Source organism: Carettochelys insculpta, chromosome 24 (genome assembly GCF_033958435.1).
Source record: "Carettochelys insculpta isolate YL-2023 chromosome 24, ASM3395843v1, whole genome shotgun sequence".
NCBI classification, from domain to species: Eukaryota; Metazoa; Chordata; order Testudines; family Carettochelyidae; genus Carettochelys; species Carettochelys insculpta.
Window position 1 is genome coordinate 19,107,832 of NC_134160.1, and position 25,361 is coordinate 19,133,192.

Genomic DNA, 25,361 nt, shown 5'->3' on the forward strand with positions numbered 1-25,361 from the left:
TTATTTTGTTGAACTGAATAGCTAGCTACTCAGTTTAGAGCACTTGAGTTCACCTATTGGTTATTCTTGTCAAGCTGCCACAATGCAGGAGATAAATGCTGTAAAATTTGTAAGACACTCATGTTCCATACTGTGCCAGGGCTGCTGGGACAGGACACAGGATGAGATAGCTTTGGAACTGTTACTTCCGCTTGTAAAATCGTAAGACTTGTCACACTAAGGGCTGCCTTCTTCCTCTGCAGCAAGAGAAGTCATACAGACCAGTGCTCAGTGCACTCTTCTTGCTTATACCACTTAATTCCAGCTCATGGTGCTGTGGTCCTCCCAGGGGCTTTAGCTCTGGAAACACTCTCTTTGAAAGTGCTTCGGGAGAGGCTGGGGGAGGGAATGGTGAGGGGGAATAGAAGGGCAATCACATGGCACTGCCCCCTCCCCACCCCCAAGAAATGTCCCACCTCCCAGTCTGCACACCCCTGGGGTACACAACAGTGGTAGAATTTTCATTCTAGTGTGTGCAAAGACAGATGGTCTTCCAAATGAAGAGAGTCATTGATGGTACTGAGAGAACAACAAGAAGTCCTGCGGCACCTTACAGACTAACAGATATTTTGGAGCATAAGCTTTCGTGGGCAAAGACCCGCTTCATCAGATGCATGAGTAGTGGGGTGGTTTCAGAGGGATATTTAAAGAGTGGGGTCCCAGTAAGAGGGAGGGCCAGAGCTGACAAGGTCTAGTCAGCAAGGTGGAAACGGCCCATTATCAATAGTAGGTATCAAAAGAGGAAAAAACAAGTCAGATCAGACAGGGGGACGTGAGCCTTTGTCAGAGTCTAATGGGGAGATCTTAACACCCAGGGCAGAGAAGCTGCCTTTGTGAGCTGTGAGCCACTCCCAGTCTCTGTTTAACCCATGGTTCATGGAGTCAAATTTGCAAATAAATTGCAGCTCAGAGATTTATCTCTCCATTTGATTTCTGACATTTCTTTGTTTCAGGACTGTCACTCTTAAATCTGCCACTGAGTGCCCAGGGAGACTGAAGTGTTCCCCCAAGGGCTTCGGTACATTACCGTTCCTGATGTCTGATTTATGCCCATTTATTCTTTTATGAGATATCACCTGCATTCCTGCAGAATGGAGGGCAGTTTTGACTATGAGTGAGGGCCTGACAATAAGCATGACCTCATTGTGGGAGATTATTTGCAAACTCCTCTCCTTCAGGCATGGCCGCATATGAAGCAGGAGCATGCCACACAGAACCATAGAAGATTCGGATTGGAAGAGACCTTGGTAATTCATCTAGTTAAACCCCCTGCTCGAAGCAGGACCAGCCCCAACTAAATCATCCCAGCCAGGGCTTTGACAAGCCTGACCTTAAAGAGCTCTAATGAAGAAGACTCAACCACTTCCCTAGGCGACCCATTCCAGTGCTTCACTGCCCTCCTAGTGAAACAGTTTTTCCTAACATCCAACCCAGGCTTCCTCCACTGAAACTTGACACCATTTCTCCTTGTTCTGTCATCTGCCACCACTAAGAGCAGCCTGGCTCTGTCCTCTTTGGAACCCCTTCTCAGGTGGATGAAGGTTGATCTCAAATCCCCCCTCACTCTTCTCTTCTGCAGTCTAAACAAGCCCTGCTCCCTCAGCCTTTCCTGCTAAGTCATGGCCCCTAGACCCCTAATTGCTTTCAATGCCCTCTGTTGCCTCTCTCCAGTACGAACAAAAGCCACTCAGGATGGAGCCTTGGGACACTCCCCTTTGATATTGGTTCCCAACTAGACATCAAGACACTCATTACTACCCATTATGCTCAAAGACCTAGCCAGCTCTCTATCCACCTCGTAGGCCATTCTTTTAAGCCAGATTTCTTTAATTTGCTGGCAAGAGTACGGTGAGTAACCATATCAAAAGTGTCAGGGGTTAGCTGTGTTAGACTGCATTCACAAAAACGAGAAGTCCTGTGGCACCTTATAGACTAACTGATTTTTTGGAGCATAAGCTTTCATGGGCAAAGACTCGCTTTGTCAGACGCATGCACCTCCCCTGATCACCCCAAGTTTCTAAAGATAATGGTCAATGGCTCTGCAATCACATCAGTCAACTATCCCAGCACCCTTGGATGCATTAGATCCATCCCCATGTACTTGTGCACATCCAGCTTCTTTTAACAGTTCTTAAGCTGTTCTTTCCCTACTGAGGGCTGTTCACTTCCTCCCCATACTGTCCTGTCCAGTGCAGCAGCATGGCACCTGACCTTGTCTGCAAAGACTGATGCAAAAAAACCACTGAGTACTTCACCTTTTTCCACACCTTCTATCACTAGATTGCCTTCTCCGTTCACCATGGATTCCACATTTTCCCAGATCACTTTCTTGTTGCTAACATACCTGTAGAAACCCTTTGTGTTTTCTACCTCTTGCTAGCTGCCACAACCACACTTTGGCCTTCCTGGTTACAGCCCTGCATGTTCAAGCAATGTTTTTATAGGCCTTGCTAGTCATCTGTCCAAGTCTCCACTTCTTGCAAGGTTCCTTTTTGCATTTAAGCTCACCAAAGATTTCTCTGTTAAGCCAAGCTGGTCACCTGCCATATCTGACATTCTGCATGTTGGGATGGTTTGTTCTTCAGTCTTCAATAATATTTCTCTAAAATACAGCCAGCTCTCCTGGACTCCTTTCCCCCTCATATTAGCCTTCCAGTGGATTCTGCCTGTTAGTTCCCTGAGTCTGCTCTTCTGATATTCTGGGTCTGTATTCTGCAGCGCTCCTTTTTTCCTTTTGTCAGGATCCTGAACGCCCTCATCCCATAGTCACTGCTGCCCAGGTTGCCACCTACTTCTACTTCCCCTACTAATTCTTTCCTGTTTGTCTGTAGCAGGTCAAGAAGAGCATGGCCCCTAGCTGATTGCTCCAGCACTTGCTCCAGGAAGCTGTCCTTGACACTTTCCAAAAACATCTGGGATTGTTTGTGCACAGCTGTATTACTCACCCAGCAGATGTCAGGGTGACCTAAGTACCCCAAGAGAAACAGGACCTGTGCCACGTAAACTTCAATCAGTTGTCCAAAGAATGCCACATCTACATCACCCTCTTGTTCTGGTGGTCTATAGAGGATGTTTACCACGACATTGTTCTTATTGCTCATGCCTCTAATATTAAGCCAAAGACCCTCAACAGGCTGCTCTTCAGTTTCATACTGGTGCTCTGAGCAATCATACTGCTCTCTCACATACAGTTCAACTCCTCCTCCTTTCCTCCCCAGCCTGTCCTGCCTGAACAGTTTATACTCATCCATGACAGTGCTTCAGTCATTGAGTTACTGCACCTAGTTTCTGTTATTTCAGTTACATCATAGTTTTTGACTGTGCCAGGACTTCAGACTCGTCCTCTGTAATTCCCAAGCTTTGTGCGTTTGTGTTCAGGCACCTAAAATAACTAGATGATTGCCATACTTTCTCAGTATGAATCAGGAGGCTTCCTCTGTTGCACCCTCCCTCCTTGTATTTCCTCCTCATATCCCACTTCCTCACTTATCTCAGGGCAGCCACCACACTCCAGAGAACCTATTTTAAAGCCTTCCTCCCAAGGTAACAAGCCTGCCTGAGAAGATGCTCTGCCCTCTCTTCATGAGATGGATCTCACCTCTTTGGTGCAATTTATCTTCCTAAAACAACATTCCATGGTCAAAGAATTCTGACACCATCTGCCTAATAACACTTTAACCTCTACAATTCAATGGCCCTGACCTTGGATTTTATCTTCAACAGGGAGGAGGGACGGTAACATGACTTGTGCCTCAGACTCCTTTATCCATCCTCTCAGAGCCACAAAGTCTGCAGTGACCCGCTCAAGGTCAGTCTTTGCATTACCATTGGTACCCATATGGAAAAGAAGGAAGGGTAGCAGTCCAGTGGCTTGACCAGCCTCAACAGATACTCTGTCGCATCCCTTTCTTGCTCCAGGCAAGCAGCACACTTCAAGTCTCGTGGTCTGACCAACAGATGGATGACTCTGCCCCACTTAGGAGAGCGTCCCTGACAACCACCACCTGTCTTCTCCCCTTGGGAGTGGTGGTCATGGAACCCTCACCCTTGGGGTGATGCATCCCATGCCATCCATTCACATGCTGTCTACAGCAGAGCTTCACTGATTGTCACTGCTAGTCTCACTGGTCCTAAAGCTGAAGAATGTCCAGAAGCATATGCAGGGAACCTCAGATCTCTTCAGTGGGATTTGGAGTTCCCCAACAACTCTCTGTAACACGTCTCGAAACTGTGTGAAGTCATTTGGTGGGTAAAGGAATGAGGCAGTCAGAACCTTATCCAGCAAAGAGGATGACAATCTAGCCAATTCCAGAGAGACCACCAGAACAGAATTCTCCCTCCTCCACCACAGGCTTGGTAAGCCTGCTTGAGGGATCTCTAGTGGTAGAAGCAGATGGCAACACTCTTGCAGATCGGGCAAGCATTGAATGATAATGATGCAGTATCCTAATGGTCCCCAATATAGCCAATAAGACAGAAGCAGAGAAGATTGCTGGGATTCTCATACAGGGGGTACCACTGGCTCCTGGGAGGGTGAAAACGCAGCTGCTCCCAGAGACATCTTTCTCCCTGATGGCGTACAGGAGCAGTACGATACAGGCAGCTCTGTCCCTGGCTCCATTTCATTGGAGGAGGAAGATATCCAGTAGCGGTTTTGTCAGAACTGATGGAACTGTGTCTAAACATACGTGAAGGGGAGAGGCCTTGTACAGAGGCAGGAATACAAAGTTCTTTGAAAGTGTGGGGGCCCTAATGAGATGAGACTGGATCCAGCAAGGTGAAGACTACCTGGGGTGCAGCTAGGGATCTAGATCGGCTTGGTGCATGGGGTACTCTCTCTTTCCTGTCGCTTGTACCAGTGCTGATGTCTGTCCTGGTGCAGAAGACAGTGACACCAATGACTCACCATCTGGAACCACTGAACCCCACTGTTTATGCATCTTCTTCTCGGGTCATTGGGACTTTGAATATGGTGTGGCCTCTTGGACTGAGCTGCTAGAGGGAATGTCCAGTTTCTTGCAAGCCTTAGTCCCAGACTTACTGAAGTGCTTCCTAATCTACCCCCGACATCAAGGGATCTACGGGGCTGTTCCACAAGCACCTGGAAAGGCACACCTCGCAGAACCAGGCTGACACAAGGATGGCGGGTGTGTTACTTGGTCTGGGCCCGACTGCAGTCCAAGGGTTCTCTCTGTGATACATCTGTGGAACTGAAGTGTACAGCCCCCATGGAGAATGATGGCACCCACTGTGGCACCCAGACGTGATGGACACCAAGGGCGGAACCCACCTTCTACCAAGCAGCAGAGGCAGCATTGATGGCTGTTGCTGACTGAGAGCAACGATGAGCAAGAGGTGCAGAGTTTGAAGCCCAAAGTTCTCATCACAGTCTGGTACCTGAAGAGGAGTATGAAGGGAGGCAGCAGGAAATCCCTGAAGTCTTCACTAAACTTTTAAAGCCATTAACTATTAAAAACTAGAAATGAAGCAGAACTAGTAAAATGACATTGAAATCTGATAAAACTATTTACAACTGCAATTAGCACAATGTGAAAGATGAGGACACTGAAAGTTGTGACCTGGATCATGCATTGGGCAGAAGGGACTGGACATACAGTAAATCCGTCCCACCCTTTATACCACCTTGAACAGAAGCACAGGTAGAAGACAGGGTGCACATGTGGAAATTTCAAATTCTCTGATGCTGGGTGCATGGTGTACATGCATAACCACACCAGAATACAATAAGGACCATCACTCAACGGGTCATCACTCAAAGGACTTTTGATACCCAGTAGCAAAGTCCAAGTAGCTAGTTAGCACACAGCAGCTGCGTCTACACGTGCACGCTACTTCGAAGTAGCGGCACCAACTTCGACGTTAGGCGGCGAGACGTCGAAGTCACTAACCTCATGAGGAGATAGGAATAGCGCCCTACTTCAACGTTCAACGTCGAAGTAGGGACCGTGTAGACGATCCGCGTCCTGCAACGTCGAAATTGCTGGGTCCTCCATGGCGGCCATCAGCTGGGGGGTTGAGAGATGCTCTCTCTCCAGCCCCTGCGGGGCTCTATGGTCACCGTGGGCAGCAGCCCTTAGCCCAGGGCTTCTGGCTGCTTCTGCGGCAGCTGGGGATCTATGCTGCAGGCACAGGGTCTGCAACCAGTTGTCAGCTCTGTGTATCTTGTGTTGTTTAGTGCAACTGTGTCTGGGAGGGGCCCTTTAAGGGAGCGGCTGGCTGTTGAGTCCGCCCTGTGACCCTGTCTGCAGCTGTGCCTGGCATCCCTATTTCGATGTGTGCTACTTTGACGTGTAGACGTTCCCTCGCTGCGCCTATTTCGATGTTGGGCTGAGCAACGTTGAAGTTGAACATCGACGTTGCTGGCCCTGGAGGACGTGTAGACGTTATTCATCGAAATAGACTATTTCGATGTCGCAACATCGAAATAAGCTATTTCGATGTTGGCTGCACGTGTAGACGTAGCCAGCAAGTGAGTTCACCATAGGTTTATACACCAGCTTGTGACACACTGACTCTTCGTGTAGATATCCCACAGTGGGGGCATTCTTATGCATTTGGAACTCCAGGGCTATCAGCATGCTGATAACTAAACTTCACACCAAGTACAGAGGATGCACTCCACTTCCCACCTCTGCCACTGTCTGACAGTGTGACCTTCTGCAACTTGTTTATTCTACGTCTCAGTTTCCCATCTGCAACACAAACTCATTTACCCTCACAGTGGTTTTGAGAAAGTTTTTCAGCAAAGCTCTGAGATCTTCAGATTAATGATGCTTTAACAGTGTAAAGGATTATAAAACTCTACTCGCTGTTCGTATTGAGGTCGTGACAATTAATGAAGAGAAAGTTCCTGTTTAGATAGCAAGGAATGGTCATTATCATTATGTTATTACCATACAGCCCTTGCCCCAAGGAAATTACCATCTAGGATTCAGACAATGCACAATGAGATATGACCATGCAAACAGGCGACTGGGGAAGACAAGGTAATGACAGAGGCAGGAATGTTTGCATCAATAGTCAGAAGTAGTTGCTGATCTAAGCAGGGCCAGGCAGTAGTGATTTGGAGGCAGGGCAGCAAAGGTAGGTTCTGAAGAGTGACTTAATAGTCTGTGATGGTGACCTTGTGAATTCTGACCAGGAGTTCTTGGCAAGTAGAGCAGCATGGGGGTGGGGGAGGGGAAATCAAGAACATCAGTGAGAGAAACTGACAGGAGGGAGATGGAGAATGGCATCATTGGGGAAGAGCAGCTGGCCTCTGACAGGTAAATGCACTTGAGACGTAACATGGGTGGGGTAAATGGTGAAGGATTAGGAAGCTTGTGCTTGGTGCAGACAACCATGAGGAGCCAATGGAGGGACACAAAGAGGGAGAGAGGGGCAGAAGCATGAGGCAGGAAGGGCCTTACTTTCACTTGACATGGGAAGGTTTGGGCCAAGGCTTGAAGATTCCGGTTTCGGATCACTGACTTCCGTGCTGCTCACTTGACTGAAAGAAGAAGAGCACACATTAGCTACCAGCATTGCTAGCCTCGGCATTAACACCAGGGGAATTCTAGGCAATTGGCTTTGACATTCCTTCCTAACGAAGGCCATGGACTGCTAGGGAAATGCCCTGCACTGTTTCACATTTACCAGCACACAATAGAACCTGGAAGACATTATTGTATCTTATTACAGTAACCTCAAACCCTCATCTCCTTTAGGTTGAATAGTAACAGAGAGGAAGCCGTGCTAGTCTATGCACTATCAAAACAAAAAGCAGTCAAGTAGCACTTTAAAGACTAGCAAAATAGTTTATTAGGTGAGCTTTCGTGGGACAGACCCACTTCTTCAGACCATAGCCAGACCAGAACAGACTCAATATTTAAGACACTGAGAACCAAAAACAGTAAGCAAGGAGGACAAGTCAGGAAAAAACGATCAAGGTGAGCAAATCAGAGAGTGGAAGGGTGGAGGGGGGAAGGTCAAGAATTAGATTAAGCCAAGTATGCAGATGAGCCCCTATAGTGACTCAGAAACTTCCCGTCACAATTTAAACCACGTGTTAATGTGCCGAATTTGAATATAAAAGCCAGCTCGGCTGTTGCTCTTTGAAGAACAGTGTGAAAGTTTTTTTCAGTAACACACATACCTTTAGGTCGTTGACAGAATGCCCCATTCCATTAAAATGTTGACTAACTGGTTTGTGGATCTGGAGTGTTTTGATGTCTGTTTTGTGCCCGTTGACCCTTTGTATAAGGGAGTTAGAAGTCTGTCCAATATACAAAGCATCTGGGCATTGTTGGCACATGATGGCATATATGGTGTTAGTAGAGGAGCACGAGAAAGTGCCCGTGATTCTGTGAGTAACCTGGTTGGGTCCAGTGATGGTATTTCCAGAGAAGATATGTGGACAAAGCTGGCAGCGGGCTGTGCTGCAAGGAAAGGTTCCAGGACTGGTATTCCTGGGGTACAGACTGTGGCTGTTTGTGAGGATCCTCATACGGTTGGGAGGTTGTCTGTAGAAGAGAACAGGCATGTCACCCATGGCCTTCTGGAGTGTAGCATCCTGATTAAGGATAGGTTGTAGGTCTTTAATAATGCGTTGCTATGGTTTGAGTTGGGGGCTGTAGGTGATGACCAGTGGTGTTCTGTTCTTGGCTTTTTTGGTCCGATCTTGGAGCAGCTGGTCTCTGGGTATTCGTCTGGCCCTGTCGATTTGTGTTTTCACTTCTCCTGGTGGGTAATTCAGGTTTATGAATATTTGGTAAAGATTCTGCTAGGGTCTCTCTCTCTCCCTCTCCCTCTCTCTAGAGAGAGAGAGAGAGAGAGAGAGAGAGAGGGAGAGAGAGAGACCCTAGCAGAATTCCACAGAGACTTGAACAATCTACACCCCACCATCAACTTATGCCTCGATTACAACATGCAAGAGATACATTTCCTGGACACTACAGTACTAATCAAGGATAGCCTGATCAGTCCCACACTGTACCGAAAACCTACTGATCGCTATACTTATCTACACCCTTCTAGCTTCCATCCTGCACACATGACTAGATCCATTGTTTACAGACAGGCTCTTAGATACAATCGCATTTCCTCTGATCCAACGGACAGAGACCAAAAACTACAAGAATCTTTACCAAATATTCATAAACCTGAATTACCCACCAGGAGAAGATACCAGGTTACTCACAGAATCAAGGGCACTCTCTCATGCTCCTCTACTAACATCATATATGCCATCATGTGCCAACAATGCCCAGATGCTTTGTATATTGGACAGACTTCTGACTCCCTTAGAAAAAGGATTAATGGGCACAAAACAGACATCAAAACACTCCAGATCCACAAACCAGTTAGTCAACATTTTAATGGAATGGGGCATTCTGTCAATGACCTAAAGGTATGTGTGTTACTGAAAAAAAAAAAAAACACCAAAAAACTTTCGCACCATTCTTCAAAGAGCAACAGCTGAGCTGGCTTTTATATTCAAATTCGGCACATTAACACATGGTTTAAATCGTGATGGGAACTTTCTGAGTCACTATAGGGGCTCGTCTGCATACTTGGCTCAATCTAATTCTTGACCTTCCCCCCCACACCCCTCCACGCTCTGACAGCTCACCTGGATTATCTTTTTCTGATCTGTCCTCCTTGCTTACTGTTTTTGGTTCTCCGTGTCTTAAATATTGAGTCTGTTCTGGTCTGGCTATGGTCTGAAGAAGTGGGTCTGTCCCACGAAAGCTCACCTAATAAACTATTTTGCTAGTCTTTAAAGTGCTACTCGACTGCTTTTTGTTTTGATCTCCTTCAGGGTGCTCACTCGCTAATTTTCTCAATACAACACAAATCTAATATAACCATTGCTAAATGTGAAAAATCCCCAAGAGACAAAACAATCCACATCACAGCTGAGTTGTGGGTGGCCAGACTTAGCAGTCACAGTTCAGAGTCACAAGACAGAGTTTAGGAGGCAGCTGGGTCAAGATACCAGGAGCTCAGAAGCTAGAGACAAACAGGGATCAGAAGAACAAAGTAGAAAACATAGTTAGGCTGGCTCAGGACACCTGGAAGTCAGAATAACAAATCAGATGCCAGAAAACCAAGCAGCAGGAGCAGAAAGCATAAGGCACTCAGTTCAGAAAGGGGTGGAAACAAGGTGTTCGGACAGCTTCCTGTTCCTGTCTTAAGTAGGGCAAGCCAGCGCATCAGCTGCTCCAGGACTCCACCAACAGCACTGCAAAGCCTTGTACTGGAGCTGGGTTTCTTTGGTCCCAGTTAGGCAAGCATCAACATGCAGACCTGGAGCATGGCTACTCCAGGAAACCATGCAGACCCAGGCTTAAGACTCCTGGATCATGAGAATCAAATCAGACAATCACAAAAGTCATAATGCTGACCCACCCTTTTTCTCATAATGACTTGATATATACAGTGTGTTTCTCTCTAAATGTAGCAATAGTGATAAATCTTATTAAAGTAAAGATGTACTTAGTCGGAGCAATTAGGAAAAACCCATTTACCCTTGAATTAATTCTAAAATAAAAGACCTCAATGAGTCAGACAATTCTTTACAAGGTTAACAGCTGTCTCAACTTCTGCTCCATGGAAAGTATTAAATAGAGCACTGCAATGCAATATTAAAAGCAAGATGAATGCTGATGTCATTTACATTCAGAAAATGCTTTTGGCAAGACTTATCATGCTTATAACAGCTTACTGTGGTTCAAATAATATTTTTGTTTAAAAACAAACAATTTCTCAAAACTATGTTAGCTGGCAAAAGGAAGATACACGACAAAAGCCCACATCTTGGGGAAACTCACACAGCAACACGCACACGCTTTCTCAGTGGAAACATACAAAGAAAGCAAGAAACTGACAGTTGGTCAACACTGAAAGGAAAATTAGTACTACACACCTTAAGTTTTGTTCTCCAGGTTCCTGCATCTTGGCTTTTTTCACCTGCAAAGATACAGATGTTCAAAGATACCATGAGAGAAATCTGTCCTTGACAATCTCTGTATACAAGTGACAGGTTCCAGTTAGAAGCTATTCATTGTTTGCAATACAGTTACTATTAGTAGATGTTTAAATCCAACTTCATTTTGAGTCTGGGAGTTAATAGTGAAGCCTTAGGTTTACTGATTTAAACAGCTGCTTGCCCCCACTTTCTCTTTCCATCTACTCACAGGCTGTGTCTACAATACAGATCCCTTTCGAAAGGATGGCTCTTGAAAGGAGCGTCCACACAGGCAAATGGGGACCGAAGGTTCGACCCGCCCTTTCAAAAGGCCCTGAGTGCACTTCCGAAGGAGAGCATTCACTAGTCTCAAGGCACTCTTTCGAAAGTACAGGGGCAGGAAAGGCCACGGGCAGGGTCGCATGGCGGATGAGCCTGTCCAGGACTGCCTCCTGCTGTCCCTTTACAAGGTCCCTCACCCCAAACCTCAGCCTGCACATGCTGCGGGCCAGCTACCAGTCCCCAGGGACGCAGACTGAGGGAGAGCAGAGGAGGCACACCAGGCCCCCATGGACCCTGAGCAGCCCTCCACCCCTTGAGGCTGTGGCCAGCGCACTGGCTGTGGTCCTGGCCGCCGTGCACCAACGGCTCTGGGTGGCCACCCTGCTAGCCACCCTCCTGAAAGCCAGGGAGGCATAGCTTGGTGGCTTGAGCATTGACCTGTTGAACCCGGTGTTGTGAGTTCAGCCCTTGAGGGGGCCCTTTAGGGATCTGGGGTAAACAGATTTAATTTAAAAAAAGAAAAAAAAAAAGTTGTCAGGGATGGTGATTGGTCTTGTTGTGAGGGTAGGGGACTGGACTCAAAAACCTCTGACGGTCCCTTCCAGCTCAATGAGATAGGCTTATCTCCACATTTGGGAAGGAACAATCAGTGTCACACATACAGAACGAGTAGAGACAGTCTAGGAACGACTACAGCGGAAAGCAATCCAGCGGTTATAGTGCACCACGAGCTAAATATGAGTCAGCAGTGTGATGCTGTTGCAAAAAAAGCAAACATGATTCTGGGATGCATTAACAGGTGTGTTGTGAACAAGACACGCAAAGTCATCCTTCCGCTCTACTCTGTGGTGGTTAGGCCTCAGCTGGAGTGTTGTGTCCAGTTCTGGTCACCGCAGTTCAAGAAAGATGTGGAGAAATTAGAGAGGGTCCAGAAAAGAGCGACAAGAATGATTAAAGGTCTAAAGAATGTGACCTAGGAAGAAAGGCTGAAAGAATTGGGCTTGTTTAGTTTGGAAAAGAGAAGACTGAGGGGCGATATAAGAGCGGTTTTTAGTTACCTAAAAGGGTGTCATAAGGAGGAGGGAAAAAACTTGTTCTTTTTGGCCTCTGAGGACAGAAGAACAGGCAATGGACTGAAATTGCAGCAGGGGAGGTTCAGGTTGGACATTAGGAAAAAGTTCCTAACTGTCAGGGTGGTCAAACTGTGGAATAAATCACCAAGGGAGGTTGTGGAGTCTCCATCTCTGGAGATATTTAAGAACAGGTTAGATAAATGTCTATCAAGGATGGTCTAGACAGTACTTGGTCCTGCCATTAGCGCAGGGGGCTGGACTCGATGGCCTCTCGAGGTCCCTTCCAGTCCTAGCATTCTATGATTCTGTGGTATTCTATCCTCAGGGCGTGATATCCCCACCGGTTCCCCAGGTCACCCACTGCGTGTGGGGCTTCCCTACAAGTAATGACTGGTGGGACCAGCTGGTGCTGGAGGACTGGGGTGACAACCACCAGCTACAGTACTTCAGGATGACCAGGGGGACATTCCTGGAGCTGTGCCACTCACTTGCCTTAACCCTCCAGCACCATAACACCCGCCTGAGGCCAGCACTCCCGCTCCAGGAAAGGGTGGCCATTATCCTCTGCTCATCAATGCCAACAGTCACTTCCAGAACATCTGCGTGAGCTGAGCCGGCTGCGCCCGTGATGCCAGGGTGTTCTAGAAGTCGGGGCTGGGCCACCGCATGGTAGAGGGGACCTTCATCCCCCGTGGGGACACCACAATGCTGCCCTGCATCATGGCGGACGCAGCCTGCCCCATGCATGCCTGGTTGATGAGGCCGTACACGGGACATGGGCAGCCTAGCCAGGATGTTTTTAACAAGCGCTAAACTGGACCCACAACACGGCTGAGCATGCATTTGGGCACTTGAAAGGGCACTTCCAATGCCTCCTCACCAAGCTGGAGGTGGGCCTCCCCAGCATTCCAGTGGTGGTTGGGGCCTGCTACATCCTGCACAATTTGGTGGAGGCAAAGCACAACCCATTAGTGCGGGTCAGGAGAGGAGGGGGGCGTCAAGGCGGGGCCTGGATACAAGCAGCCCCCTGTCATCCCATGCTGCCAGGCCCAGCAGGACGGGATGCAGGCACAGGAGGCCCTGCACCAGGCTTTCAAGTGGGGACCTCAGTAACCCCTCAACTCCACACCCCTCCCACCCCCACACATGCACAGGGGACTCACATTGAACCATGTAATAAACACTTTAATGCCACCTGACAGCAGTCTGTGCCTATATACGGGGGGCAACTGCAAATGGGGGGGCAAGGGGTGGGGACTATATACAGGGGCAGTGTGGCCCTGGACAGATGGGGTGGAGGGGCTCTACCTGTCGACAGTGGTCAAGGGCTGGGATCCCCTTCACCCGTGCCCGCCCCTTGCTGCCCCCCTGTGTCCGGGGAGGGTGTGTAGGGGCACAGCTGGGGGGGGGCCTGCAGGGTCTTCATGGGGGGAGTGGGGGGTGCAGCCTCCTGCTGGCCGGCCCTGGCCAGCAACATATGGGCTAAAGTGTATGAGGCCAGCCAGTGTCAGGTAAGTTGGCGACAGGGTAGCAAGGTCGGGCTCATGGGGGGTGGGGGGGAGGCTGACTCAGGGGAAGGGGGAGACAGGAGAGTGGCTGGGTGATGAGGGATGGTGGGGTGGGTGTGGGAGTGGGTTGAGAGGGGGCGGTGGCCTAACAATTTCAAAAACTGTCAAAAAGTGAAACTCCTGCCTGCCACAGAAGGTTGGGACTGTGGTGAATGGGCATTCAGCAAGGGCCGTAGAGGGGCTGCAATGAGTGATGAAGACTAGGTGAGGCAGCTAGAAGGGAGTGCTGCAGAGAAAGGCTGAGCGGGAGTATTTCAGTTCTGAAGCTAATCAGGCACCTGTTGAGTCCTGCTGACATAAACAACAGATGTCTCTTCTTTTCCAGCTCCTGAGCATTCCCTTACTACACAGACCACTTTGCTCCTGGCAGCTTTGCCTTTGTAACCTGCCCAAGAAAACAGCTGGTTCCTCATCAAAAAGACAGGGATAAAGGGACAACCAGATTAGAGAATCACAGAAGACTAGGGTTGGAAAAGACCTCAAGAGATTATCTAGTCCAACCTCCTGCTCAAAGCTGGGCCAATCCCAACTAAATCACTCCAGCCAGGGCTTTGTCAAGGCAGTCCTCCTCACTACAGCCCCAAGCTCAGCTCCCCAGAGGCAGAATACTGCCGAAAACTGAAGTCTAGTGCACAAGTGACACAGAGCAAGGCAATTCCAATTTGTCAAATAAAACTCAGTAATTCAAGAACTGCAATGAATGTGAATAACTCTGCCATGAAGCTTCTAGGGGTTCCATGCCCCAATTCTGGATAAAGGTGGAGGGCTGGGCAGATGAGTGACAATGCACGGATCGTGAAACAACAAAATGAATGAAGTCTGATGCCAGTATGACTAACTGATAAAAGATGCCTGGATAAACAAGGTCCGTGGTACCAACTGAGGGAACGGGGTTGGCTCGATAAGTTGGTTCCTGAAAGAAAATTACAACTGACACATGTACTATCAGCTGGAATGTGGAATATCGGAACACTGTAGGTGACTGGAAAGTTAGAGCTGCTTCAGAAGGAGCTGGAGAGATACTGATCGATATACTTGGACTGGCAGAGATGCATTCAATGGCAGTGAGAGAGATCTGTGGTTGACAAGTCATTTGGTCAGGAAACGAAACGAAAGATGAGGCAGGAGTAGGACTACTTCTTAGCAAAAGAGCTAGAGGAGCATTGTTAGGATACAAACCAGTGAATATAAGAATGATGGTAGTGATATTCGAAGCAAAACAGTTCAGCATCTAAGCTGTTCAGACGTATGCACTCACGTTGGACAGTACAGAGGAAAAGATGGCACTATTCTATAAAGACTTGACAAAGACACTGGAGGAGATACCAAAGAAAAATGTGTTGATCATTGCAGGAGAATGGAACACAAAGGTCAGATCAGGTAACCTGGGAGAGTGTCATGGGAAGGTTTGGACGTGGAGAAATAAATGAACAAGGCAAGAAACTCCTAAGAGTTCACTATGATAGAGGTGGTATCTGAGCCTTTGGCTACCATCTTTGAAAATCATGGGAGACAGGACAGCGTCGAGAAGACTGAAAAAAGGCAAATACAGTGCCCACTATAAAAAGGGGATAAGAACAATGCAGGAAACTACAGACCAGACCAGTTTAACTTCTGTGCCAGGAAAGAAAATGGAGCAAGTAATTAAGGAAATCATCTGCAAACACTTGAAAGGTGGTAAGATGATAGGGAACAGCCAGCATGGATTTGTAAAGAACAAATTATGTCAAGCCAATCCGATAGGATAACGAGCCTTGTGGATAAGGGAGAAAGAAAGGTTACTCACCGTAGTAACGGTGGTTCTTCGAGATGTGTCCCCGTGGGTGCTCCACATTAGGTGTCGGGCTCGCCCGGCGCCGCAGATCGGATCTTCCAAGCAGTTTCTGCCGGACCGCGCATGCGCCGGTGCGCGCCGCTCCCCCGCGCGCTCCCGGCCATGTGCGCGATCCGGTCCCCGCCAGTTCCTTGACCAACCGCCTCGGATGCTCCTGCAAAACACTAAACAGAGATCCGGAGCGGGGAGGATGGGCGGGTAGTGGAGCACCCACGGGGACACATCTCGAAGAACCACCGTTACTACGGTGAGTAACCTTTCTTTCTTCTTCGAGTGTCCCCGTGGGTGCTCCACAATAGGTGACTACCCAGCAGTAACCCAAGATAGGAGGTGGGTAATCGGATTATGTGCAGCTTGTCCCCGAGAGGACCGCTGCCAAGAGACGGGTATCCTCTTGGAATACCCTGTGAAGGGCGTAATGTTTGGCGAAGGTGTCACAGGATGACCAGGTCGCCACTCTGCAAATGTCTTTTAGCGCAACGCCCTTGAAAAAAGACTGTTGATGCTGCCACCGCCCTAGTGGAATGAGCCCTGGGCGTGGCCAGTAAAGGAGTCTTTTTGAGTTTGTAGCACATTTTTATGCAAGATACGATGTGCTTAGAGATTCTCTGCGAAGAGAGACATTCTCCTTTTGATTTGGGAGCGATAGAGACTAGGAGCCTATCCGTTCTCCGGAAGGACTTGGTCCTGTCCATATAGAAAGCTAGCGCCTGCTCACGTCCAGGAGGTGTAGGCGCACCTCTTTGTTAGAGTTATGAGGCTTTGGATAAACAAGGGTAAACAATAGGTTCGTTAGTATGAAACTCAGAAAGAAACTTTAGGAACAAAGGCTGGATGCAGCCGTATGGTTACCGCCTCCTTGGAAAAACAGCGCAGGGCGGCGTTGCCATAACTGCCTCAAGCTCGCTCACCCTGCGAGCTGACGTGATTGCGAGAAGAAAGGTCGTCTTCATCATAAGGAGGCAGAGGGAAACCGTGGCCAAAGGCTCAAACGGTGGTCCCCTTTTCGCATTAAGCACCAGGTCCGAGTTCCACAGAGGTGGAAGCGGTTTCTGAGGGGGGTATAGGCTTACCAGCCCTTTGAAGAACCTGGTAACCATGGGATGGGCGAACACCGTGTGCCCTTCCTCTTCGTGTCTGAACACCAAAATGGCGGCCAGGTGGACCTGAAACGAGGATAGCGAGAGTCCTCCTCTCTTGAGGTCCAGTAAATACTCTAATATCACAGCCATAGGCACCGAAAGGGGGCTAGCTGTTTGGTAGAACACCATGCCGTAAAGCGAGTCCATTTCTGCTTGAAGGTCTTCCTGGTGGAAGTCCTCCTGCTACTTTCTAGGACTTGCTGCACTTCCTCCGTACATGTGCTCTCTAGGGAGCTGAGCCATGGATTAACCACGTTTGTAGTCGCAGGCTTTGGGGGTGCGGATGCACTATGGACCCCTGGGCTTGCGTGAGCAGATCCCGCGCCACCGGAGGGGACCTCAGTGGCCGGTCCGACATGCGCAGGAATAGGGGGAACCATTGCTGTCGATCCCACGTTGGGACTATCGGGATCATTCAGGTTCCTTCCCTCCTGGCTTTCTGCAACACTTTGTGGATGAGCACTGTGGGAGGGAAAGCGTAAAGCAGGGGGCCCCTCCATGAGATCGCGAAGGCATCCCTCAGGGACCCCCGTCCCAGTCCTGCCCTGGAGCAGAATTGTGGGCACTTCTTGTTGTGCTGAGTAGCAAACAGGGTCTATCTGGGGAAAAACCCCATGCGTGGAAAAATCGGTTGCAGCAGATCGGGACGGATCTGCCACTCGTGCGTGAGTGCGAAACGCCTGCTCAGCTGGTCTGCCTTCACATTGCGAGCGCCTGGTAAGTACGAGGCTTTCAAGGTTACATTGTTGGCGATGCAGCAGTTCCACAACCGGACTGCTTCTACACATAAGGCACGGGACCGAGCTCCTCCTTGCCGATTTATATAAAACATGGTGGAGGTATCGTCTGTACTGATCCCGACTACCTTGCCTTTCAGTTGGTCTCGAAAGTGTCTGCAGGCGTTGAACACTGCTTTGAGCTCCAGTATATTTGTGTGCAGTGACTGCTCCATAGAGGACCACAGCCCTTGCGTCACCTCTTCGCCCATGTGTGCTCCCCACCCTATGAGGGGGGCATCTGTAGTAAGAAAAACCAATACGTGTGGTTGGTGGAAGGGTACCCTTGTTAGCAGGTTCTCTGGGTTTACCCACCGTTGCAGGGATTTGCGCACCTCCGTTGTGGGCGACGCCATCCTGTGAACAGTGTGTGCTGCCGGTTTGTATACGCTCGCCAGCCAATGCTGCATGCTGCGCATGTGTAACCTGGCGTTCTGTTGTACGAAACGTTGCTGCTGCCATGTGGCCCAGCGGCTGTAAGCACGTCAGAACCGGCACCATAGGGCTGAAGGTGAAGCCTTGCGCGAGGGAGCCGATGGCCCGAAAGCGAGTCTCTGGTAGATACGCCCTCGCTGTAATAGAATTTATGCGTGCCCCTACGAACTCTATGTCCTGTGTGGGGTCTGTCTTTGATTTTGTCAGATTGATAAGCAGGCCGAGCGAAGAGAACGTGCCTGCTGTGACACATATTATGCGTAGTACCTCCTCCTTTGAGGCCCCTTTGAGTAGGCAGTCATTCAGATACTGGAATATAAATACCCCCTGTCTGTGCAGGTAGGCTGACACCACTGCCAAGGTCTTGGTGAAGACTCTGGGGGCTGAGGAGAGCCCAAACGGTAGGACCTTGTAAGTCGAGGGCTGCGAACCAATCTCCATCGTCTAGTGCCGTAAGGATGGAGGCGTTTGTGATCATCCGAAAACGTTGCTTGCGCAGGTACCGGTGAGGCCTCGAAAATCTAAGATGGACCTCCCCGTGAGGAAGTACCTCGAGTAGAACCCTCTCCCTTGCAGTTGCTCCGGCACTCTTTCCACTGCCCCTACGAGCATGAGATGGTCTACCTCCTGCTTGAGCCTCGCTACATGGGAGGTCTCCTGGAGGTGGGGCCCCGGGTGGAGGTCATGGCGGTGGGAGCAACTGGGAGGGGATGGCGTACCCCGTGGCTATGATCTCCAGCACCCATGTGTCTGTGGTGATCCTTTGCCACTGGTTATAAAATGGTCGGATGATGGCCTTGAGCACTGGTTTCGTGCCCTCTGGAAGCGAGTCCATGAGGGAGGTCAACCTAATGTGGTTGTTGAAATTATGGTTCGCTAGATGCGCTGCGTAATTTGCCATTGGCAACAGTAGCGTGGAGGAGGAGTAGACCTTTCTGCCCAACAGCTCTAGCTTTTTGGCATGTTTGTTTATTCCCCCACGTTGCGACGACTCCGCCACCAAAGAATTTGGTTGTGGGTGGCTGAACAGGAACTCCATGCCCTTCGTGGGCACGAAGTATTTTTTTTTTTTTTTTTTCGCTCTTTTGTGGACAGGCGGAATAGTCGCAGGAGTCTGCCATATCATAGTGGCAGGCTCCAAGATTGCGTCATCAGCGGTATTGCTATTTTGGAGGAGGCCGGAGGTCTCAGATTTTTGAGGAGCTTATGGTGTTGCTCTTGCACCTTTGCTGTCTGGAAGCCTTGCGTGAAGGCCACCCTCGTAAAACAGCTCTTGGAACTGTTTGAGATCGTCCGGAGGATGGACGCCCCCCGGGGCCGTAGCCTCATCCGGGGAGGAAAGCGAGGAACCGCTGGGGTACGTCTTTCTGGACCCTTCCGGTTCCTGCTGATGATGGTACACCCTCTCACTAGAGGTGTGCGAGGAAAAATCTCGGGGTTCCATAACCAGTCCCCCCTGAGATGCTTAAGTCTCTGTCCCCGGCCACAATTGCCCTTGGGGGTACGACATCGTTCGTAGGGATCTTTCCCTAGTAGATTGCCGATGGTGTCTATGCCCTGCGTGGTAGGGGCGACCACGGCAGTATAAGCACTGGTCTTGGGAAGGTAACCTAGACCACTCCCTTGGTGCATACCCTTTGCGTCTGGGGGAGGGAGACCGTCGAGACCCTGGAGAGAGCGACTTTGCCTAATAGTCCAGCGGTTCAAATCCCAGGAAGGGTGGAGGTGGTCCCAGCCAGGGTGAGGCTGGTTGCAGAAATGGAGAAGGGGGCTCTGGGTAGGCCAAGGAGGGGGGGGACCCCTGCCCTCTAGTTGGAGTCTGCAACATAGCGGAGGGCTGTGAGAAAGCAACTACACAGCCCTGTGCGGAGAGGGGCTGCAATGCCTCCTCTTGTGTGCAGTCTTCCCCCTCCCTTGAGGAGGTAACTCCGCCCCTGACATACAGGGGATCCCGGCCACGTCCGCACCGAGCTCGGCACACTCGAAGTCGGTGCCGCATGTGCGGTGTCCTTCGGTGCCGGCAGGCTGCGTGCCTGCGCGCTCTGCACCGCCGGTTTTCCAGGGGTCGGTGGTACCGGCGCTTGTTTAGCCGCCGCCCTGCCTGCGGTGCGGGGCGGCTGGCTGATTATCGAAGGGTGAGCCGCTTGCACGTGGCTCTCCGTGCCCCCGCCGATCAGCTGTTGCTGCGGCTGGGGGCTGCTCGCTCCTCCCGTCCCGCTCGTTGTTGCTGCCGGCAGGGATCGGGCTGGGGGGCATACAGGGCATTCCGGCGTCGGCACCGAGCTCGGCACGCTCAAGGGCGGTGCCGCACGTGCGGTGTCCTCCAGTGCCGGCAGGCTACGTGCCTGCGCGCTCTGCACCGCCGGTTCCCCAGGGGTCGGTGCCGCTGCCTGCGGTGCCGCTGGTACCAGCGCTTGTTTAGCCGCCGCCCTGCCTGCGGTGCGGGGCGGCTGGCTGATTATCGGAGGCTGAGCTGCTTCCACGTGGCTCTCCGTGCCGCCACTGATCAGCTGTTGCTGCGGCTGGGGGCTGCTCGCTCCTCCCGTCCCGCTCGCTGTTGCTGCCGGCAGGGATCGGGCTGGGGAGCATACAGGGGATTCCGGCCCCGTCTGCACCGAGCTCGGCACGCTCGAGGGCGATGCCGCATGTGCGGTGTCCTCCGGTGCCGGCAGGCTGCGTGCCTGCGCGCTCTGCACCGCCGGTTCCCCGGGGGTCGGTGCCGCTGCCTGCGGTGCCGCCAGTACCGGCGTTTGCTTAGCCGCCGCCCTGCCTGCGGTGCGGGGCGGCTGGCTGAGTATTGGAGGCTGAGCCGCTTCCACGTGGCTCTCCGTGCCGCCGCCGATCAGCTGTTGCTGCGGCTGGGGGCTGCTTGCTCCTCCCGTCCCGCTCGCTGTTGCTGCCGGCAGGGATCGGGCTGGAGATACTTTCCTCCGTTTCTGCGCTGATGGAGTGAGGGAGGCAGCTTTCCTTTTAAGGGCCCCGGAGGGTCCCTCCTGCTGCGGCCGCTCCGGCACTTCTGGCTGGAGGGCCTTGTCAAGAAGCAGCATTTTTTTTTTTTTTTTTTTTAAAGCCTGAAGAGGACATTGTTGGTGAGTCTTTGTGTTTTTAAGTGGGTACTTAGCACCTTCTTTGTGCCGTTTTCCCCGTCCGATGGTCTGCCTTAGCCGGAGGGCTGATAGCCCTAGCTCCTGGCCTCCGGCGCTTGTTACTGGGACTGGCTGAGCTGTCCCTCTCCTAGCTTGTTCGTTGTTGTTTTGTTTTTTTTTTTTTTTTTTACAAAATAACAAACGGCTAGCTTATAGTAGCCTAAGTGCCTGAAAAACTTTAAGAAAAAACAGATAAAGCCATTGAATACACTACTTGGCCTTAGCCTAGTTGGATTCCGTCTGCAGCCGACGGCGGTTAAGAGGAACTGGCGGGGACCGGATCGCGCACATGGCCGGGAGCGCGCGGGGGAGCGGCGCGCACCGGCGCATGCGCGGTCCGGCAGAAACTGCTTGGAAGATCCGATCTGCGGCGCCGGGCGAGCCCGACACCTAATGTGGAGCACCCACGGGGACACTCGAAGAAGAAGTGGTGGATGTGGTATACCTAGACTTTAGTAAGGCATCTGATACGGTCTTGCACGACATTCTTATCAATAAACTAGGCAAATACAGCTTAGGTGGGGCTACTATAAGGTGGGTGAAAAGCTGTCTGGATAACCAAAATCACAGAGTAGTTATTAACGGTTCTCAGTCCTGCTAGAAAGGTATAACAAGTGGGGTTCCACAGGGGTCCGTTTTGGGACCGCTTCTGTTCAATATCTTCATCAACAATTTAGACACTGGCATAGAAAATACACTTACTAAGTTTGAAAATGATACCAAGCTGGGAAGGGTTGCAACTGCTTTGGAGGATAGGATTAAAATTCATAATGATCTGGACAAATTGGAGAAATGGTCTGAGGTAAACAGGATGAAGTTTAATAAAGACGAATGCAAAGTGCTCTAGTTAGGAAGGAACAATCAGCTGCACATTTACAGAATGGGAAGCGACTGTCTAGGAAGGAGTATGGCAGAAAGGGACCCGGAGTTATAGTGGACCACAAGCTAAATATGAGTTAACAGTGTGATGCTGTTGCAAAAAAAAAAAAAAAAAAAAAAAAAAAAGCAAACATGATTTTGGGATGCATTGACAGATGTGTTGTGAGCAAGACACGAGAAGAAGTCATTCTTCTGTTCTACTCTGCGCTGGTTAGGCCTCAGCTGGAGTATTGTACCCAGTTATGGGCACTGCATTTCAAGAAACGTGGAAAAATTGGACAGGGTCCAGAAAAGAGCAACAAGCATGATCAAAGGTCTACAGAACATGACCTATGAAGGAAGGCTGAAAGAATTAGTCTTGTTTAGTTTGGAAAAGAGAAGATTGAGTGGGGACATGACAGCATTTTCAGGTATCTAAAAGGGTGTCATAAGGAGGAGGGAGAAAACTTGTTCTTTTTGGCCTCTGAGGATAGAACAAGAAGCAATGGGCTTAAACTGCAGCAACGGAGGTTTAGGCTGGACATTAGGAAAAACTTCCTAACTGACAGGGTGGTCAAACACTGGAATTAATTGCCTAGGGAGGTTGTGGAGTCTCCATCTCTGGAGATATTTAAGAACAGGTTAGATAAATGTCTATCAGGGATGGTCTAGACAGTACTTGGTCCTGCCAGGAGGGCAGAGGGCTGGATTCGATGATGTCTCAAGGGTCCCTTCCAGTCCTAGCATTCTATGGAGCACGAGATGGTGATCTGCAACACGAGATTCCAACAAAAGGACTACAGGAAATGCACATAGCAATCAAGTAATAGGAAGTCCAAGAACATGAGAGATATGATCTTGATAAGAAGATGGGTAACATTAATACAGCAGTGCCAAACTTTTTAAGGTGCAGATATAGACTCTGACCACGGTCTAGTGATCGCACACATAGAATCACAGAATCATACAAGAGTAGGACTGCAAGGGACCTGGAGAGGCCATCGAGTCCAGCCCCCTGCCCTCATGGCAGGACCAAGCACTTTCTAGACCATCCCTGAAAGCCATCTATCTAACCTCTTCTTAAATATCTCCAGAGATGGAGATTCTACCACCTCCCTTGGCAATTCGTTCCAGTGTTTGATCACCCTGACAGTTAGGAACTTTTTCCTAATGTCCAACCTGAACCTTCCATGCTGCAATTTCAGTCCATTGCCTCTTGTTCTATCCTCAGAGGCAAGGAAGAACAAGTTCCCTCCCTCTGCCTTATGACACCCTTTTAGACACCTGAAAACTGCTATCATGTCCCCCCTCAATCTTCTCCTTTCTAAGCTAAACAAGCCCAATTCTTTCAGCCTTTCTTCATAGGTCATGTTCTCTAGACCTCTGATCATTCTCGTTGCTCTCCTCTGGACCCTCTCCGATTTCTCCACATCCTTCCTGAACTGCAGTGCCCAGAACTGGACACAATACTCCAGCTGAGGCCTAACCAGTGCAGAGTAGAGCAGGAGAATGACTTCTCATGTCTTGTTCACAACACACCTGTTAATGCATCCTAGAATCATGTCTGCCTTTTTCGCAACAGCATCACACTGTTGACTCATATTTAGCTTGTGGTCCACTATAACCCCTAGATCCCTTTCTGCTGTACTCATTCCTAGGCAGTCCTTTCCCATTCTGTATGTGTAACACTGATTGTTCCTTCCTAAGTGGAGCACTTTGCATTTGTCCTTATTAATCTTCATCCTGTTTACTGCAGCCCATTTCTCCAGTTTATCCAGATCCTTTTGAATTATGACCCTATCCTCCAAAGAAGTTGCAACCCCTCCCAGCTTGGTATCATCTGCAAACTTAGTAAGTGTACTTTCTATGCCAATACCTAAATCGTTAATGAAGATATTGAACAGAACCGGTCCTAAAACAGACCCCTGCAGAACCCCACTAGTTATACTTTTCCAGCAGGATTGAAAACCATTAATAACTACTCTCTGGGTACGGTTATCCAGCCGGTTGTTCACCCACCTTATAGTAGTCCCATCTAAGTTGTATTTGCATAGTTTATTGATAAGTATATTATGTGAGACTGTGTCAAATGCTTTACTGAAGTCTAGGTATACCACATCCACCGCTTCTCCCTTATCCACAAGACTCGTTATTCTATCAAAGAAAGCTATTAGATTGGTTTGACATGATCTGTTTTTAACAAAACCATGCTGACTGCTCCCTATCACCTTACCACCTTCCAATTGCTTGCAGATGATTTCTTTAATTACCTGCTCCATTATCTTTCCTGGCACAGAAGTATAGCTGACTGGCCTGTAGTTTCCCAGGTTATTCTTGTTCCCCTTTTTATAAATGGGTACTATATTTGCCCTTTTCCAGTCTTCTGGAATCTCTCCCATCTCCCACGATTTATCAAAAATGATTGCTAAAGGCTCAGATACCTCTACTATCAGATCCTTGAGGATTCTAGGATGCATTTCATCAGGCCCTGGTGATTTGCAGACATCTAATTTCTCTAAGTAAATTTTAATTTGTTCTTTTCTTATTTCAACTTCTAAACCTACCCCTTTTTCACTAGCATTCTCTATGTCAGGCATTCCTTCAGATTTCTCAGTGAAGACTGAAACAAAGAAATCATTAAACATCTCTGCCATTTCCAAATTCCCTGTTACTGTTCCTCCCTCCTCACTGACCAATGGCCCTACCCTCTCCTTAGTCTTCCTCTTGTTACCAATGTATTTGTAAAAAGCCTTCTTGTTTCCCTTTATGCTTGTAGCTAGTTTGAGCTCATTTTGTGCCTTAGCCTTTCTAATCTTGCTCCTGCATGCTCATGTTGTTTGCCTATATTTATCCTTTGTAATTTGTCCGAGTTTCCATTTCTTATACGATTCCTTTTTTATTTTGAGATCACGCAAGATCTCCTGGTTAAGCCAAGGCAGTCTTTTGCCATGTTTTCTATCTTTCCTACACAGCGGGATAGCTTGCTTTTGGGCCCTTAATGATGTCCCTTTGAAAAACTGCCAACTCTCCTCAGCCGTTTTTCCCCTCAGTTTAGCTTCCCATGGGACCTTACCTACCAGCTGTCTGAGTTTACCAAAATCTGCCTTCCTGAAATCCAGCTAAAATAAGATAAAACAAGATAAAACAAGAGAAAGTATAAGACACAGTTTAAGAAAAGAAGAGATATTGCAAGGCTAGACGAGGAAGAAATAGGGAATGCGTACAGAGCAGCATTCAAA

The 25,361-nt window shown here is 49.3% G+C and overlaps 1 protein-coding gene across 8 annotated transcripts in view; it reads right to left on the minus strand.

The window, feature by feature from the left end:
- Window positions 1-25,361, minus strand: part of EYA3 (EYA transcriptional coactivator and phosphatase 3) — a 166,469-nt gene that overhangs the window by 84,978 nt on the left and 56,130 nt on the right. For 5 of the 8 annotated variants that reach the window (XM_074976655.1, XM_074976654.1, XM_074976650.1 and 2 more), the window contains 2 exons: window positions 10,967-11,010; window positions 7,470-7,549 (listed from right to left, as the gene is read on the minus strand). In XM_074976655.1, coding sequence (XP_074832756.1) covers window positions 7,470-7,549; window positions 10,967-11,010 — 124 coding nt within the window. Of the gene's footprint in view, window positions 1-5,329; window positions 5,516-7,469; window positions 7,550-10,966; window positions 11,011-25,361 lie in introns of those variants that run through there. The other 3 variants (XM_074976651.1, XM_074976652.1, XM_074976656.1) reach the window with 3 other exon arrangements.